Source organism: Marmota marmota, unplaced genomic scaffold, assembly GCF_001458135.2.
Source record: "Marmota marmota marmota unplaced genomic scaffold, marMar, whole genome shotgun sequence".
Classification (NCBI taxonomy): domain Eukaryota; kingdom Metazoa; phylum Chordata; class Mammalia; order Rodentia; family Sciuridae; genus Marmota; species Marmota marmota.
The window spans coordinates 16,394,199-16,414,797 of NW_025999941.1; the positions used below are offsets into that span (position 1 = coordinate 16,394,199).

Genomic DNA, 20,599 nt, shown 5'->3' on the forward strand with positions numbered 1-20,599 from the left:
ATATGAGCACAGTAAGCAGTAGGTGTGCTTGTGTGTGTGTGTATGTGTGTGCAAATGCACACCCAAATGTACTCATTACATTTGTACATAGCACATAGGACTAGCAAAAAAAAAAAAAAAAGGTTTTTTTAAATAGAAAGTCGATCTAAAACCAGACAATGGCCAATGTTTCGTATTGGGAAGAGAAAAAGTTGGAGCAAGATGATTAAAGTCCCTTTCGACTGTTAAATGGGATTTGAAACAGAACCTATAGAAGATGATCGGATAACGAGAAAACCGTGAGAACTATAATTGGCCAGCTGCCCTCTGATCTTCCCGGCCAATTTCTTTATAGCTATCAGAAATTCAGTGACAGCACTATGTTCCCTGACACCCTAAATAGTTCCCACTTTGCTCCTAAAAGCAGCTGGGTCGCTGTCCTTAGGATGTGACACTGAGTCACTCCTAAATATATTGCTAGGGGCTTTAGTCCTGTTTTCTTCCACCCCTGGTGAAAGATACTGTCATTAATTTCAAAAGTTTTATTACCAGATGACTGGCATCAACCCGTGGGACCTACAGATGAATATGTGCTATCCTTAGCAGAATATCTCCCTTTCTATACAGAATCACATTATGATGATCCCAACTGCAGTTCCTTTGCCCTCTGCTTGGTTCTAAGGCAAATGTCAGAATATCCCAGGACAAGGTTTGAAAACCAGGGAGTTTTAAATGCCTTTCTATTGATCAGCGTTCAGGGAGCAGCTCCGTCATTGCTGGGGACTTTGTAAAATGCCTGATTCACATATTTCAAGGTGGAAGCAGAAGGAATATTGGTTTAGAATCCGTTTAGTATAAATTCTCAGCCTACCATTAGATGAGATGGTGTGGTCATTTTTGTGCATACATTCAGCTGGAAATTAAAGGATGCAGCCGGGAGTGGTGGCACCCACCTGTAATGCCAGGGGCTCTGGAGGCTGGGGCAGGAGGATCACAAGTTCAAAGCCAGCCTCAGCAGCTTAGCGAGGCCCTAAGCAACTCAGTGAGACGCTGTCTCTAAATAGAATATAAAAAAGCGCCAGGGATATGGCTCAGGGGTTGAGTGCACATGGGTTCAATCCCTGATACCAAAAAATAAAAAATAAAAAAGACATTAAAGGATGTTGTCATTTTCAAGCTGCGAGGTAGAAATGTGAGGTAGTCCTTAATGTGAGCTCCTCCTAATCTACTTGCAGTTGAGACAATCTCTTCTCTCCTGGTGGATGCCAAATGACCTCAGGCAAGCTGACTGCTCATGTCAAGCATCACTTCTTCATCTAAAAACTAGTGACAGTATTATCTAGGAGGGTTGCAATCAGAATTAATTGAGATACAGCTAGCTAAAGAACTAGCCCACTGCCTAGAGGTAGAAAAATGTCATTGGTTCTTAACAAATAAGTACCAGTTTGTCCCTTTCCAGTTCTCTGAAGAGATAGGTACATTGACGATTTTTCCAGGTCCTACAAACAGAACTGAAAACCGCAGGTGCTTAGTAGCTCCTTGCAGTTAATTGGCGAATCCGTGAAATGCTTTAAATAGCCCCATTTAGGCCTTGGTATCAAAAGTTGCTTTTTTTCTTCCCCCTCAAGGAAACTACTGTAAAATGGAGGGCTTTCGTTGATAGAATGCAGTATGCAGTAAAACCCAGCCAGATTCAATTACCCCTTGATTGGGTCAGGTCAGCCGAGAAGGGAATCATACATTTGAAATCAACAAATTGGATTTGGTACCTTTCACAGTCTCAGCAATTGCTCTCTGCAAGATCAGAGGGATCCCCAGCTTCCAGATGCTGGCCACGGATAGGCTCTATCTCTATGAGACAGTTTTCCCCCTAGTTTAGGTTCTAAAATTAATGAGACCTCATTCTACAGTGATTATAGCTGCAAAACACATGCTGACTATAAATTCTCCTCTTTCAAATTAATATATGTAGCAGTTATATGTGTGTGTGTGTGTGTGTGTGTGTGTGTGTGTGTGTGTGTGTATATATATATATATATATATATATATATATATAGAGAGAGAGAGAGAGAGAGAGAGAGAGAGAGAGCACGGTTTTTATATATACACACATACATGCCATATTTATATATAAACATAACTGTTGCTTAAGAGAACCTTCTTGTGTATATGTGTGTTTGCAGCATTCAAAACACTGAATGATATGAATTATTATACTCAATCTCGGTGTAGTTTTAATTTGCATTTCTCTAATTGCTAGAGGTGTTGATAATTTTTTTCATATGTTTGTTGACTATTTCTTCTGCCATACTCTTCCTTTATAAATCGTCCTCCACCCCTTTCCTTAGATTAGGCACTGGTTTAGAACGTCACTTCCATTTGATCTCTTTCTTCTCATCTCATCCCAGCAGAGTTGTTGGGCTAACTGCTCAGATAGTAATAAGCCAAGCAGATTTTTGAAAATTTTTTATTTGTTCTTTTTTGATATGAGAGTGTATTTTGACATGTCATACATACACAGAATATAACTCCTCATTCTTTTTTTTTAATTTTTTTTCAGTTGTACATGGACACAATACCTTTATTTTGTTTGTTTATTTTTATGTGGTGCTAAGGATCGAACCCAGAGCCTCACACATGTGAGGCAAGCACTCTACCACTGAGCCACAACCCCAGCCCCTATAACTTCCCATTCTTTTGATTGTACGTGATGTGGAGTTTCACTGATTGTTATTTATATATGAACATATGAAAGTTATGTCCGATTCATTCCACTGTCTTTCCCATTCCTATCCCCCTCCCTTCCCTTCATTCCCCTTTGTATAATCCAATGGTTTATTCTTCCCTCCCACACTTATTGTGGGTTAGCATCCACATATCAGAGAGAACATTCTGCCTTTGTTTTGGAGGGGATTGGTTTATTTCACTCAGCATGGTAGTCTCCAGTTCCATCCATTTACCAGCAAATGCCATCATTTCATTCTTCTTGTATGCTGAGTAATATTTTATTGTGTATAGATATCACATTTTCTTTATCCATTCATCTGTTGAAGGGCACTAGGTTGGTTCCATAGCTTAGCTATTGTGGATTGAGCTGCTATAAACATTGATGTGGCTGCATCACTATAATGTGCTGATTTTAAGTCTTTTGGATATACTGAGGAGTGGGAAAACTGGATTAAACGGTGGTTCCATTCCAAGATCTCTAAGAAATCTCCATACTGCTTTCCAGAGTGGTTGCACCAGTTTGCAGTCCCACCAACAACTTATGAGTGTACCTTTTCTCCCACATCCTCGCCAACATTTACTGTTACTTGTATTCCTGACAATTGCCATTCTGACTGGAGATGAAATCTCAGTGTAGTTTTAATTTGCATTTCTCTAATTGCTAGAGATGTTGATCATTTTTTTCATACATTTGTTGACTATTTCTTCTGTGAAGTGTTTGTTGAGTTCCTTTGCCCATTTATTGATTGGGTTATTTGATTTTTTGGTGTTAAGTGTTCTGAGTTCTTTATATATCCTGGAGATTAATGCTGTATCCCAGGTGCAGGTGACAAAGATTTTCTCTCTCTTCACGTTTTTGATTGTTTCCTAGCAAAGCAGATTTTTAAGTTGTTTTTTGTCTGTTTGTTTGTTTTTGTCATGTGCACACAAGCACAATTAACAATTTCTCCGAGTCAACGCAGTGAGTTAGCAAGGGAAAAGATACTGCTGTTCAACTGATGGTCCTGAAAAAGAACAATTAGTTACTCTCCCACTCCTGTTGTTCCCCCGAACACAGATTCAGACCCAGATTCCACATTTGAGTCAAGGGAACTGTCACAGTGGAGACCCACTGATCTTGAGGTGGGTTACTTTTTCATTGACAAATGACATCCCAACCTCTGGATACACTGCACCCTTTTATCAGTTGATGGACATTTGACTTATTTCCACTTTGGAGCTGTTATGAATAATGTCGTGTGGACATTCTGGCACAAGTTTTATGTAACCAAATAGTATATCTCTCCCATATGCATCTCAGGGGTGGAATCGGATCCTATGATGCCTCTGTGTATGACTATTTGAAGAACTGCCAGGGTCTGTCTTCCAAAGTGGGCACTCCATTTGACGTTCCCATGGACCACGTATGATCGCTGCAATTTCCCCACATCCCCGCCAACGCCTGTTAAGACTGCCATCCTGTAACTTGTCTGGTGTTGTCAACCTAGTGGATGCAAAATGGGATCTTATTGTGCTTCCTTTCTTAACTTTAGATCCGGGTAATTTCTACTCATGTTCAAGCTGCAGAGGAAGGATGGCTCTCACAAGGGAGGTTTACCCGGACCCTCCCACCCCCAGACTGGGCAAGGGCTCCTCTCAGAAAATCTATCATCTCTCTGTAAAGGAAATAGCTTCGTTCAAGCTAAACAGAGATCATTCCATCTCCTTATTCCTCACCCCACCCCAGCATCAGCCATTGTGTAAAGCATAGAGTTGCTGACTGTCAAAAAATGTGTTAAGTGAATGACATTAAACACAGAGAAAGGGTGTGAACTCCGAATCACCTGTTTCAGAATTGACATGAGTACCTACCTCTTCAATTATCCCTCATTTTAAAATATTCCTACAGGACAAATTGTTGAGGAATATTTCCGTATACCCAGCAAGGCAGAAAAGGGGCTCTGCCAAATAACCACCTCCTGAATTTTACTGCAGCTGAACACCTCAGTGTTTGTTAAGGAAAGGACTGTGGACAAGCTCCATAGCCACAAGGAAAATCAAAAGGACTTTGTAGATAGTTCTTTCTTTAGTAAAGCAGTAAACAAACAAACGAAAAAAAAATGAATGCTTTTAAGAAATAAAGAAATTGGCTGGGCATGGTGGTGCACACCTTTAATCCCAGCAGCTCAGGAGGCTGAGGCAGGAGGATGGTGAGTTCAAAGCCAGCCTCAGCAACTTAGCGAGGAACTAAGCAACTCAGTGAGACCTTGTCTCTGAATAAATAAATGAATGAATGAATAAAAATTTAAATAAAATTAAATTAAATTTAAAAATGAAGAGGGCTGGGGATGTGGCTCAGCGGTAAAACACCCCTAGATTCCATTTCCAGTAGATAGGAAGGAAGGAAGGAAGAAAGGAAGGAAGGAAGGAAGGAAGGAAGGAAGGAAGGAAGGAAGGAAGGAAGGAAGGAAGGAAGGAAGGGCAAGCCAGACACAGTGGTCCATGCATATAATTTCAGTGACTCAGGAGGCTGAGGCAGGAGGATCACAAGTTTGAGGCTAGTCAAGGACCCAACCAACTTCGTGAGACCTTGCCTCAAAATAAATAAATAAATAAAAAGCACTGAGGATGTAGCTCAGAGGTTAAGCACCTGTAGTTTCAAGCCCTGGTACCAAAAAGAAAAAAAAAAAAAGAAAGACAAGAAAGAGAAAAAGAAAAAAAAATTAAGTGAACTGGATTTTTGTCTGCTCTAGCTGCCAACTAGGCTCTCTCCTAGAGGTTTCAGGAAGTCTGAAATGGGGCCCTTGAATGTATGCTAGAATGCCTCGAGTTTCTAAGGCCATTAGTCCACAGGTTTCACTTTGGAAAAAAAAATTCCTGCGAGTTAATGTCTTCATTACTTAATATAAACAGGTTAACATAGATGTTAAAAGGTCCGACTCTGAACTCAGAAGCAGATTTAAATCCCTGGCTCAATAATCATGAGCTACGTTCCTTAGGAAGAAGTACCTGACTCTTGTACGCCTCGGTTTCCTCATCTGCAAAGGGAAAGTGCAGTTAAGTTACTACATTATCAGGTTCATCGTGGGCATTAAATTCAATCATGTATTCAAAACCCAAGTGTTTGGTGCATAAGAAATGTTCCAATATGTTAGTTGTCATTATCATTATTACTTAATCATGACCATTGCTATCTAAATTAGAAGAAAATGTGCACAACAATCTATTTGAAAAAAACCAAAATTTGCTTAGTAAAAAAAAAAATTCTAAGGATAAGTTGTGAATTTCCAGGTGCATAATTTTCCAAGTGATGCTTTATTGATATAAATAAGCCTCCTTCATGTTTTTTGTCCAGGTGCCTCCCTCCTGGTCCTTTCTGGAGAACTGGTTTCTAGACTGAGTTCCACTTGACCACTTTGTTCTAGTTCATGCCATAAACTATTGGATGTCACCTTCCTTAGGTGACATTGGCTAAGCAGAAACCATCGCTCTAGCATCTTATTTTTCTCTACCAAGCAATCTATTAAGCAATCTATTAAAATTCTACTTTAAAAAGATAGAACTTTCTTTTTAAAGTAGAAGTTTTAAAAGCCCCATCTAATTAGGACTATCAGACTATCAGTCATCCTGATAGACAGACTTGAGAATGCTCATTCACACTGGGGGCTGGGCTGGTGGCTCAGTGGCAGAGCACTTGCCTAGCATGTGTGAGGCACTGGGTTCAATCCTCAGCACCATGTGTAAACAAATAAAATAAAGGTCCATCGACAACTAAAAAAATTATTTTTTAAAAAAAGAATGCTCATTTACTTCTCCAAATACTGAGTGCCTAACAGAGGCTGGATTTGGGGGATACTGAGGAGAAAACCAAGATGCCCCACTATCACGGAGATAAGAGACTCATTCATGACCAGTCATTGCCTGGTAATGACTGCTGCAGATAAGATTAAACAGTGTGATGTGCTGGAAGATGTCTAAAGCAAAAGAGCTACTTTTTATATTATTATTGTCATCATCATCATCATCATCATCATTATTTGGTCCTGGGGATTGAACCCAGGGGCACTTAACCACTGAGCCACATCCCCAGCTCTCTCTTTTTTTTTTTTTTAGTTATAGATGGACACAATACCTCTATTTTATTATTTTATTTATTTATGTGGTGCTGAGGATTGAACCCAGTGCCCCACACATGCAAGGCAAGCGCTCTACCACTGAGCCACAACCCCAGTCCCCCCAGCTCCTTTTATGTTTTATTTTGAGATGAAGTCTCACTACATTGCTTAGGGCCTCACCAAATGATTGAGGCTGACCTCAAATTTGCCATCCTCCTGCCCGAGCCTCCCCGGTGGTGGCTGGGATGACAGGCACACGCTCCCTCAACCAGCCAAGGGAACTACTCTTGATCAATGCTCAGCCAAATCCTCTCCCAGGAGGGTGTTCAAGCTGATGCCTGAATACCAAGGAGACAGCATGGGAAAGATCAGGGCAGAGTCATTTAGGGAAAGAGAGCTGTCCATGACCAGACACTCAGGACCATGCTTGGCATAACTGAGAAGCCCCCAAAAGGTAGGGCGGGGGCATGGAGGTTGCAGCAAGGTGACAGTTCGAAGCAGAAGAGGAAGGAGCCGGGGGACATAGCCAGGGTCTAGGACACCAGAGCTGGGAGCCCTTAAAGAGTCTCTTCCTCTGTCCGGCCGTGTAGGTTGCACCAGGTGACCTTCGAGGTGCCCACCTGCGAGGGCAAGGAGCGCCAGAAGCTGGCTCTGATCGGCGACTCCTCGTCCTCGGCCGAGTTCTTCGTCACGGTCGCCGTCTTCGCCTTCCTCTACTCTCTGGCCGCCACCGTGGTTTACATTTTCTTCCAGAACAAGTACCGAGAAAACAACCGGGGCCCGTTGATCGTGAGTGGTTTTCTCTTTGTCCTCTGGCGCTTCTTTGGCAAAGGCTGCAAAGGTGTCCCGGGGACCTAGGCCCTGGGGGCAGGGATGTGAAAGGAGATCATTTTTCTTTCTTCATCCAAACCTCTTGGATGGGGACAAGTGTGTGATGCCTGTCCCTCTCCTGAGTCTCCCCACCCCCTGCCTTTGGAAATGTGGCCCAAGACCTGCTGGAAACCCTTCTGAAATAAGTGGCTGGAAATCTCCTGAGAGGGAGGAAGGAGTGGTGAGGCTTGCTTTGGGTTCACCTATGATCCCAGCATTCTGGACTTGGTCCTTTTGATCACTGGTTATGTAGACAGTATGATTTGTGCGAATTCAAAATGTGTTATTTCCTCTGTTCATGATAGTCTGGGCAGAGTGCAACTTACTTTAAGATGAAATTTGTTCTCTCTCTCTCTCTCTCTCTCCTCTCTCCACCCCCACTTTCCTTTGCTTTGTAGAATGGGCCAAGGACTCCTACAGGTGAAATCAATATAACCCAGCATATCCAAACATGGGCATGCATATAATCTAGAAGGATTCAGAAATTCTGATGAGCACACGGGAATGGGTAATTTTAAGGAAATAAATTTTGAATTGCCCACTGGGTACCGTGGCCCAGGCCTGTAATCTCAGCAGTTTGGGAGGCTGAGGCAGGAGGATTAAGAGTGCAAAGCCAGCCTCAGCAATTTATGGAGGCCCTAAGCAATTCAGTAAGACCCTGTCTCTAAATAAAATATAAAAAAGGGCTGCAGATGTGGTTTAGCAGTTAAGCGCCAATAAGTTCAATCCCTGGTGCCGAAAAAAAAAAAAAAAAAATCACATTTCCCAATCTTTATGTATATATTTGCATAAAATCTGTCTTCCTGAGAATGCCCTGACTCTGAAGACAGTGCTTTCTTTTTTTAATCACATTTAACTTTAAAAAAAATGACTATAACAAAACACTTGAGGTAATTAACATATAAAGAGAAACAGGTTTATTTTGACTCACAGTTTTAGAGATTCCAGCCCTGGGTGGGGACACCAAATAGTGAAAGTATGTGACAGAAAATTGCTCATGTCAAGGTCAGGAAGGAAAAGAGAGCAACAGAGGAGGGGTTCAGAGGCCAACAATCCCTTGATTTAATGAATCCCCCAAGATCCCACCTCCCCCAGGGTTCACCCCCCCCCCAGCACCACCCTGGAGACCATACTTGGAACATATTAGCCTTTGGGGAACATTGACTATCCAAATTATAATGATCTTCTACTCATATTTTAAAGAAAAGCATCCTTCCATACCATCCCAAATCTTACCACTCAGTAGATTTACAACACACTTGAGGCACTAAAGAAAAAGAATCATTTGAAATGTTGGTACTCTGTTGAAAAAGTGAGGAGCCTTATGCCTGGCTAATATACTTTTTTTGGACATAAGGAGATTTTCAATGTTTTGCTTTCAATAAAATTAAAAGTCCTCATCAGTTGATAAAGCATTAAAAAATAATTTTTGATGTATAAAGAGAAAGCTAAAATAATTCTTAAAAATTAAAAATAAACTAAAATAAATTTTGATGATAGATAACCATGTAATCAGGGCACATAAATTAAATATAAGGAAATTAATGATATTGCTATGACAAAAATCCATCTATTCCCACCTACTCATTTATACAAGCAAACTTTGTCAACATATACAGCTATAACATAAAAAAATGGCAATCAAATCTATGCTGTATCATGTCCCATTCTAGAAAATGATGATAATATTTGCCAAATATTTATAAACTGAAGAAAAAAAAACAGCCCATCCAAGAAATATAAATTTTAAATGAAATTTTTACTTTTTAAATTTCAGTAATTATTTAAAGATTACTTATAAAATTTGTAATACATTTTTTTGTTTTGGAAAATTGTGCATTAATAATTCTTGTAATGATTGCCCAATCAAAAGGGAACTATAATACTTAAGTCCTTAGGATCATATGTAGTTAAAAAGTAATTTAAGTTTGTATACATATTTTTGTCACATAGAAATATAAAATTAAAAAACACACAATATAATAGAAATATAAATAAAGAAATATAAAATTCTTTCAAAAATGCTATATCTGTAATTCTGTGAGGGAACAAAAGAAGCAAATTTTCCAACTGTTGAAGAATTTATTTATAAATTTTAATGGATGATCAAAAAATCAAGTAAATATTGTGTTGTTTAAAAATTGAGATCACAGCTATACTTTTAAATGTCAATACTGAGAACGTGCCAGAAATTACAATATCCGCAACTATTAAAACTTTCACGAAAAACAAAATTAAGTGCTGACTTTACACAAGTAGTCACACAGTTTTGGGAAATTCTTTCAGGGAGCATGCAAGTAAAATAAATTTTATAAACCTCTAATCCACACATGATGGAGAACTGAACCTTGAAATAATCATAGAAGGATAACTGGGAGAAAGGTGTGTTTTTACAACTCTGCTTAAGTTGAACTAGATAAAAGTTCAGATTTGCAGCACTTTAATTGGTTAACTTAGAGAATATGGAGTAACAAAGAAGAACTTAAACATTTGGGTAGCGGTACTTTTATTTCATCCTAGATTGGAGCCAGTAGTCTTAAAAAAAAAAAAAAAAAAAAAAAAGCTTAAACAGAGTACAGAGTCACCTAAGTGGTCTCATTTCTCCCATGATGCAGGTAGGTAGGTACATAGAAAAAAAGAGATGGCCATGCATATACCATGACCCCAGCATGCATCCATTTCCTGGGGACATGGAAACATTCTCAGAGAATTCTCAAGTCCAGGGAAATGCTCTGACTTCTAGAAAGAGGAAGCTGGCCCAGCTAGTTGGCCCATAAATGGGAAAAGATCTATTTTTATTCTATAAAACCCCATTCTGCTTCTATGAAATCATCTTGTAAAGGCATGCTGTTCTGTCTCTGTGTAAATAGTCTTTCCCACCCAGCAGGATCTAATGAAATCCTGAGTTGTGTAATACACCAGGTAGCTTTTGTTTTATTACATGCGGGGAAGGGAGGGACCGAGGTGGGGATGATTCTAGTAATAAAAATAGGAAAGGCTTCAAGATGAAACTTCTGCGATATTAAAAAACTGATGTGCTCATTACTTAGCAGATAAAAGTTAATTTAAGCCTGAGTCCAACAAGTCACAAGGCAGGCTGCATGTACATCTGTAGGGATGTACCCTGTCAGTCCCAATCCCACCATGACAGGCTGTGATTGGGAAACTAACAATGCATATTTATACCTTTCATGACAAGCAGCAAATTCACAGTGTGAGGGGATACCTGAAGGGTGTCTCGTGCTTAAAACTTTCGACTAAAGAAGCCTTTGTTCAGATGTTAACAATACTTGTATTTTAACCCAATCCCATTTATTCTGAAAGATGGCTACTGTTCCTAACTTGAGCAGCTTTTGTTCTGATGACCATATTTTTCTTGTTGTTGTTCCTTTTTGACAACACATATACTTCTTTAAAATATTCTAAGCTGGGCACAGTGGTGCATGCCTGCAATCCCAGCAGCTTGGGAGACTGAGGCAGGAGGATGGTGAGTTCAAAGCCAGCCTGAACAAATTAGTGAACCCACTGAGCAACTCAGGGAGACGCTGTCTCTAAATAAAATACAAAATAGGGCTGGAGAACTGGCTCAGCGGTTAAGGGCCCATGAGTTTGATCCCCAGTATACACAACCCCCGCAAAAAAAAAAAAAAAAAAAAAAAAAATTCTGTAATTTGGGATTCTCTAAGTCCAATTTTTAGTCTGAAACAACAAAGTTGCCATATTAGACTAAGATAAACTAATTCAATCAGTTTTAAGAAATTAGGTATCCAAAGGCCAAATATGCGAATGATCTGCTGATGCTAACATATAATAAGGGGGGGGGGGGAATAATAGAAGTTCATTGAATTAGACAAAGGGGAATGAAGGGAAGGGAGGGGGGATGGGAATAGGAAAGACAGTAGAATTAATCAGACATAACTTTCTTATGTTCATATGTGAATACACCACAGTGAAACTCCACATCATGTACAGCCACAAAAGGGGGATCCTTATTAAAATGAGCGATACTCCATGTATGTATAATATGTCCAAATACACTCCATTGTCATGTATATCTAAAGGCAACAAATAAAATAAATTTAAGAGAATATTATGATCCAGTCATATTTTAAAAATTAAAGAAAAAGAAAGAAATTAGGTATCCTTCCAAAAATTAACCAATTCCCATTTTGATTTATAGCCGCTAGAACAAGAAACTATACATCACATACAAATAAGACTAATGACAGCTGTGATAATAATAATAACTGATATTAGCAATATCAGCTGTTAATGCTTGGGCTTCTACTATGTGTTGAGCTGACTTAATAAAACCTGAGTTTGTATTATTTTCTGCATTTGTAGATAAGGAAAAGGAAGCTTGGAAAAATTGTCAGCTCTCATAGGTCACATGACTTAAATAGGCAGAGGGCAGTGTTTGGACCCAAATCCAGGGCCCAAAACTCCTGCATGTCAGAGGGTCCCAAATCCTATGGACAGTGTGCTACAGAAGTTAGAGGGGGTGAATGTACATAAGGCGAATGGGTTTGTACACAGGGACATTTTCTTACTCTGGGAATAGATAACTTGCACCCCATGTCACCTGGGGTCTTCTGTTCATTTGACAGTCACAGAAGGTTTTTAATTTCCCATCAAAATCCACTTGGAGTTACAGAAAGACTGCCATGAGTCTATGATGCTTTAACAGTAGGAAGGTTCTACTTGAACGGCAGATAGAAGATGCAAAGAGAGGAAAAACAGGCTTTAAAAATGGCCAAGATCAATGTATATTATGAATCAGGGATGACCAGGATTGGTTCCTAAATGTTTATACGCAGCTGTCAGCAATTTCAAACAAACTGAGGCTAAGCTTATCTGTTGCCAAAGAAAAAGAAAATTATCTACGGAATTCATACAGAATTACTCACCTTGAAGTAAAAATGAGAATCGGAATGTCTTTCCAAGTAACGTTAATTGTTAATGATACTAAATGACACAGTAGCAAGAAAAACCAGGGCAAAGGAATCAGCCCGCTACTGTACGTCACCACGGTGAAGTGCCCTCTTGTACAGATGAATGGCTATCAGCTCTCAGAAAGCAGAAATGGCCACCTGAATGGTTCATGATTGCGGAATTGAAATGCCACATCTGGTTATATCATTTTGTCATGTTTCCTTATAGTTTTAAAGCCCATCTCTGGCCTAGATTTCTGTGACAGGATCTTCTGAGCCATCTTCAGATCTCATGTCAAACAGTGAGGCTGAGGGTTTTCCTCATGTTCATGTAAAGGAGGTTTAAAAGAGTAACTGACCTTACAAAGCTGGCCGGATGTTCTGAGTTGGAGCATCCACTCAACCCCATCCCACATTTCCATGAATCCGTGTTGAAGGAAAGTTTGGTTTAAAGTAAACAGTCTAATAATCAGAGAAGTGGACAATATGCATCTTAAGAGTCTGTGGGAGCGAAAAGGCCAGGTTACTCAAAATCCCTTTTTGTCATCAAGGAGACCAGGTTGACCACAGGGAGTTTATGGGACTAGAACCATTTACCCATTGCAGACACACCCGGGTATCATGGCTCACATCTGTTTTATGCCCACTGCCTTCCAAATATTTTCAAATTTCCCCATTTAGCCTCAAGACAATCCAGAGAGACAAATAGAGCGATGAGAACTGGCCCCATTCTACCGATTCAAATTGATTCCTTTTTATTGAGCACCAGGCATTACAAAAATGAGTCCGTGGGCGATGAGAAACTTGGCCAATGTCAGAAGAAGTTAATGGCAAAACAAATATCGAAACTCTCCGCCTGATGATCTTAAGCACAGTGGTTCAATTATGGCGTTCTTGATTTAGTTGTGCTGTCAGGACCTATTACTTAACAGTGGGAAGCTTGTTATTTCTACTGCACCGAGAACAATAACATCCATATCACATGGGTGCTATAAGGACAGAGAGTTCTTGCCCTCAAAGGGCTTTGCCCAGTGAAAGACTCACCGTCAGTGATCCGTCAATGGTACCTGATGGTAATGTTATTATTGTCACTAATTTTAATAATTCTCCTGACTATTACTAGGTAGTGCCCTAGTTCTACAAAGGGAAATGGCCGACATCTTCCTTTAATTGATCACAGCCCTTACTGCCCTGCTTTCCTCTGGTCCCTCCACCCCAAGCATCCTCTCCTACCCCCCAGTCCCTGAGGCTAGAACTCGACTCAGAACTGCTTCTCAGATCACTACGGCTAGAGCAAGCCTCCAAGTCACTTTTCTGTTCCTTGTATCCCACTCACTCTGTTCTATGTCTGGAAGGTAGATTTTTTTTAACCTCCCCAGTAGAAAACCAGGCTCCTCGTTGTCAAGCACAGGCAGAGGCCATCACTAAGGTATTTCCCATTAGCAACACCTTTACTTGGGTGTAATCACAGATGGAAATCAAATTTTGCACTCCCTGAGCTATTTGGAAGTTATTAGGAAGTCTCCTCTTCTCTCTCTCTCTCTCTCTCTCTCTCTCTCTCTCTCTCTCTGTGTGTGTGTGTGTGTGTGATCATATCAGTTCCACTTCATAAGTATCTTCAATGGGCGCACCATATGTATATGAATTAAGAGCATGTGGTGTGGTAAGGAAAATCATAAGCAAGTTTGTGGTACATCAAAGCAAGGGAGTAGGTGCAATTCTATTGGAGGGTGCATTCTATGTTCCTTATATGATAAAAACTTGTCAACAGCCTAGGGGCTCTTAGGTCACACAGCTTAGGGACTTTCACTGCACTAAGCCTAAAGGGGGATTGTTCTTTCCCCGTTGCTGTATTTCCTGCTTCTGTTACTGTGGTTATAAGATACCATTAGCCACTGCAAGCCTCTATGGTTAAATTCAGTAAAGCAGAGATGCTGTGTGTCAGCGTGCAAAACCACAGCCTGTCAGCTCTTAGACTGCCAAAGTTCCCATCTTGCTCTATCAGGAAATTCCTGGCAAATAGTCTACAAGAGGAATATAGATGGTCTTTGGTAAGTCGGAGGAGGAAGTGTATGTTTTAGTCAGATCTTTTGTTGTTGTTGTTGCTGTGACCAAAAGACCTCACATAAAGGAAGAAAAGTTTATTTTAGCTCATGGCTTCAGAGGTTCAGTCCTTGGTGGACCAACTCCAGAGCTCTGGGCCCAAGGTGAGGTGGAAGGACATGGCGGGGAAAAGCAGTTCAGGTCACTGGGGACATGCTTTGGGGGTTTATGTTTTGTCCCTGATGAGAAGAGCATGTCCCCAGTGACCCACCTCCTCCAGCCACACGCTACCTACCAGCCTACAGTTGCCACCCAATGAATCCATATCTGTGGATTAATCCACTGATTAGGTTACAACTCTCATAAACCAGTCATTTCACCTCTGAACCTTCTGGCATTGTCGCATACACGAGCCTTTGGGGGTCGCCTCACATCTAAACCATAGTGTAACTCTGCCTACAAGTGAATACACTCCATGGCATGAACTTACTTAAAAGATAATTCCAGACAGGCAGGATGGGGCATGCCTGTTATCCCAGCAGCTCTGGAGGCTGAGGCAAGAGGATCACGAGTTCAAAGCCAGCCTCAGCAAAAGCAAGGCACTAAGCAACTCAGTGAGACCCTGTCTCTAAATAAAATATAAAAAGGGGCTGGTCAAGGGCCCCCGAGATCAATCCTTAGCACCACCCTCCCCACCAAATAAAATAAAAGATAATGCCCAAGCATTTGGAGGCCGGCAGATTTTCTGAGCATATCATCTGTGTGTTCTATCAAAGTTTATATTTGCAACTCCTTTTCAGGTTTCTTCATGATTAGTGAACTCTTCATTACAATTTAAATGAAAGTAATTTAAATGAATTCCCACTGTATTTGGTACCATGTTTCTCTAATTAGCTAGTTAAATACAAAGATGAGCTGCAGCCCAACAGCTTTAATAAAGGCAATGAACCGTTTGAAGGATCAGTGTGGATCTTCCAGAGCCCACGGCTCTCCTCCTCCTCTGTTGGAGCCTGTCCTGTAAAGGGCTCATGGAAAATGTCAGTTGCAGCTCCATCCATTTCTGTCAGATTTTTTTTTCTCCTTTTAGAGACTCACCATTCAGTTAGAAAATCAGAACCCAGCAGGAAGGTGACCAAACCCCAAATGTGTTTTCCTTGTGCATTTTCTATTTTCATTTAAAACAGAATGACATGTGAAATGTGTCCACTCTCTGGCCCAGTGCACCAGAGGGAACTGTTCCCTCTCCCAATTAGACCAGTGGTGTTTAACTCATGGGGAGAAGGATGGTGGCAGTTTTGCTTCTGACACTCCCACCCCATCCTAGTCCAAGGGTGCTGCTATAACAAAAGACCTGAGACAGGAAATATAGAAAGCAGAAATTTATTTCTCACAGTTCTGAAGGCTGGAAGGTCCAAGACCGAAGGTTCCAGCATGTTTGCTGTCTGGCAAGAACCGCTCTCTGCTTGGAGATGGCACCTTGTGGCCACATCCCCTGGAGGGGAAAAACACTGTGTCCTTGTGTTAGAGAGGCTGGCCAAACACTGCGTGGAGCCTCTTTTGTAAGGGGTTTAATCTCACTGATAAAGGAATCATCCTCATGGATAATCACCTCTTAAAGGCCCACCTCTTCCATCACTTTGGCAACACAAGCATTTGGGGACAAATTTAAACCACAAAATTGTGCCCACCCCCAAATTCGTGTATTGTCAAAGTGACAATGTCAGAAGGTGGACTTTTAAGAGGAGACTGGGCCCTGAGGGTTCCTCCCTTACCAATGGGATTCAGGCCTTTATAAAACAGTCTTTATATGGTGTTTGATTTCCTTTCCCTTCTGCCTTCTACCATGTAAGGAATGGCAGTACTCCCTTCCCCTTGATGCAGAACATGGTACCATCTTGGAAGGAGAGAACAGACATCATGAGACAACAAAACATTGGCATTTTGATCAAAGACTTCCCGGATTCCAGAACTATGAGAAAATTAACTTGTAATCTTTATAAATGACCCAATCTCAAGTGTTTTCTTAGAAAAGTCACACAGATGAACTAAGACACACACTCCTGCCATAGGACACTTGGCAATGTCCAGAGACATTTTTCATTGTCACTACTGAGGGGAAATTGCAAGTATCTACCAGGGTTGAGGTCAGAAATGCTGCTGAACATCCCACAGTGCTCTGAACAACCAAAACAAAGAAATATCCAGCTCCAACTGTCAGTACTGCTGGGGTTCAGAAAACCTGACTTGGAGCAATGAACACCAACCATTGAGCACCTACTGTATGCCTAGCACTGCACCAGGCACTTTTCAAATGTCTTCTGTTATGGTTTGGAGGTGAGGTGTCCCCCAAAACCTCATGTGTGAGACAATGAAGGTTTAGAGGAGAAATGATTGAGTTAGGAGAGCCTTAACCCAATCAGTGAATCAATCTCCTGATGGGATTAACTGAGTGGTGACTGGAAGAGAATAGGGTGTGGCTAGAGGAGGTGGGCACTGGGGATGAGCCTTGGGGTATCTGGAGAGTGAAGTCTCTCTCTGCTTCCTGATCACCATGTGAGCTGCTTCCCTCCACCACACTCTTCCTCCATGATGTCCTGCCTCCCCTCGAGCCCCGAGGAATGGAGCCTGCTGTCTGTGGACTGGGACCTCTGAAACAGTGAGCCCCCCAGTAAACTTATCCTCCTCTACAGTTGTTCTGGTCAGATCTTTTAGTCAGAGCAGCGAAAAAAACTGACTAAAACATTTTCCTTACAAATCCTTAAGATAACTTCTAGAGCTTGGTATATTTTTAAATTCTATTATTGAGATATAAAAAATGATGGCAAAGGAAAATGAAGAGCTTTGCCCCAGAGGCAAAAGCTTTTTATTACCTCTGCCTTCAGCTCAAAAGTTGCTTCTTAATCGGAGGAACATGTGGTAAAGATTCTCTCCCAATCTCCAGGATATATAAAGAACTCAAGCAATTTAACACCAAAATAATAATAATAATAATAATAATAATAATAATAATAATAATAATAATAACCCAATCAATAAATGGGCTAATAAACTGAACAGACACTTCACAGAAGAAGAAATACAATTGATCAACAAATATGTGAAAAGGTGTTCAACATCTCTAGTAATTAGAGAAATGCAAATCAAAACTACTCTAAGATTTCATCTCACTCCTGTCAGAATGGCAATCATCAAGAATACAATCAACAATAAATGTTGGCGAGGATGTGGGGGAAAAGGTACACTCACACATTTCTGGTGGGACTGCAAATTGGTGCAACCACTCTGGAAAGCAGTATGGAGATTCCTCAGAAAACTTGAAATGGAATCACCATTTGACCCAGCTATATCACTCCTTGGTTTATACCCAAAGGACTTAAAATCAGCACACTACAGTGACACAGCCACATCAATGTTTATAGCAGCGCAATTCACAATAGCTAGACTATGGAACCTAGGTGTCCCTCAATAGATGAATGGATAAAGAAAATGTGGTATAGATACTCGATGGAATATTACTCAGCTTTAAAGAAGAGTGAAATTATGGCATTTGCCAGTAGATGGATGGAGTTGGAGAACGATATGCTAAGCAAAATAAGCCAATCCCACAAACTAAAGGCCAAATGTTTTCTTTAATATGTGGATGCTAATTCACAATAAGGCTGGGGGTCACTAGGGAAGAATAGCGTCACCTTAGATTAGGTAGAGGGAGGGGAGGGAAGTAGAGGTGGGTATAGGAAAGATAGTAGAATGAAACACACATTATTACTGTATGTGTATATGTGACTGCATGACCAATATGATTCTGCAACATGTACACTCAGAAAAATGAGAAATTGTATCCCATCTACGTATCATACATCAAAGTACATAAATGCATTCTACTGTCATGTATGACTAATTAAAACAAATTTTTAAAAAGTCACTTCTTTGGCTCTGAATAATTCCACGCCTGGAGAACTCTCTGCCTCTACATTTGTTTGTTTGATCCATGAACTTCACAGCTAGCTATTGGCTATTGCAATGCCCTCTGACCTCTTATGCTCTCTCTGAGCTACCCCAGCACACATGCACTCAAGATCTTGTCCCCCAATTGCAGCTGTGCAGCCTCTTTCCCAAAAGCTCCCCTGTGATCTAGCTGACATCCAAGAAGAACATGGCGGCAAACTCCATTCTTCCACCAGTTTTAGATGATACCCATCAAAGGACTCTGCATGCTTCCAAAGCCTTCGGGATACTCTTATACTGCTGCAGACCCCATCTCCAGCTATGGAATTAGAGCCAGCTGAAGAGTTCCAAGCAACTTAGAGCACTGGTTACCCCAAGGGCTACCCCAAGTAGCCTCAGTGAGATGTTCAAAATGCTATAGAGTTAGGAAAGAAAGGAGCAAAATATTACTGGTTTTTAGTTTTTCAATCAAGCAAAAATTTATGTAGTTCTTCCTTCTTTAATTAATTTTTAATTTGTTTTAATTAGTTATACATGATAGTAGAATGCATTTATGCATTTTGATACATAGGTGGGATAGAACTTCTCATTTTTCTGAGTGTACATGTTGCAGAATCACATTGATCATGCAGTCACATATATACGTACAGTAATAATGTCTGTTTCATTCTACTATCTTTCCTATCTCCACAACCCCTCCCCTCCCCTCCCATCACTTCTCTCTACCTAATCTAAGGTAATGCTATTCTTCCCTAGTACTCCCTACCTTATTGCGAATTAGCATCCGCATATTAGAGAAAACATTTGGTCTTTGGTTTTGTGGGATTAGCACATTTCACTTAGCATGATATTCTCCAACTCTAACCACTTACTGGCGAATGCCATAATTTCACTCTTCTTTAAAGATAGCAAGTTTTTCTTGGATTCAAGAGTAATGATCATGGTTCAGCTGTTGTGAGTTGAGCTGCTATAAACACTGATGTGGCTGCATCACTGTAGTATGCTGATTTTAAATCCTTTGGGTATAAACCAAGGCGTGGGATAGCTGGGTCAAATGGTGGTTCCATTCCCAGTTTTCTGAGGAATCTCCAACCCCCTTTCCATAATGGTTGCACCCATTTGCCTTCCCACCAGCAGTGTATGAGTGCACCTTTTCCTCACATCCTCTCCAACATTTATTGTTGTTTGTATTCTTGATGATTGCTATTCTGATGAGGGTGAGATGAAATCTTAGAGTAGTTTTGATTTGCATTTCTCTAATTGCTAAAGATGTTGAACAATAGCTAAACTATGGAACCAACCTAGGTGCCTTTCAACAGATAAATAGATAAAGAAAATACACACACACACACACACACAATGAAATATTACTTAGCCTTAAAGAAGAATGAAATTGTCTGTAAATGGATGGAGCTGGAGAATATCATACTAAGTGAAATAAGGAAATCCCCAAAACCAAAAGCCGAATGAATGTTTTCTCTGATATTCAAATGCTAATTCACAATAAGAGGTGGGGGGGCTAGGGAAGAATAGAATTACTTTAGATTAGGTAGAGGGGAGTGAAAGGAGGGGAGGGGGTATGGGAGGAGGAAGGACCTTAGAATGAATTGGACATTATTACCCTCTGTACATATACGACTACATGATTCTACACCTTGTACAACCAGAAGAATGAAAAACTATACTCCATCTATATATGATGTATCAAAGTGCATTCTACTGTCATGTATAACTAATTAGAACAATAATAACAAAGAGTAATGATTATGGATGTTTAGACACTGGGGCCCGGGCCTTGTGCTAAGTACTAAGGACCTAATGCTGAATGAAACCCAGCTTTATTCCTACTAATCTTGAGGAATAATTTGTCATAAGGAGACAATAAGAGGCAGTGGGTAGGACCACAAGCTGTATACCCAAATTTCAGTGGGTCCAAATTTCAGTACCATCATTTACCATCTGAGTGACTTTGAGCAGGATCTGGGACCACTCTATAATTCCAATCCTTCA

The 20,599-nt window shown here is 40.6% G+C and overlaps 1 protein-coding gene across 2 annotated transcripts in view; it reads left to right on the top strand.

Moving 5' to 3' along the window:
- The window catches only part of Synpr (synaptoporin), a 342,176-nt gene that overhangs the window by 271,691 nt on the left and 49,886 nt on the right, over positions 1-20,599 (top strand). For both annotated transcript variants that reach the window (XM_015494495.2, XM_048801214.1), the window contains one exon: positions 7,391-7,589. In XM_015494495.2, the coding sequence (XP_015349981.1) occupies positions 7,391-7,589 (199 nt within the window). The remainder of the gene's footprint in view (positions 1-7,390; positions 7,590-20,599) is intronic.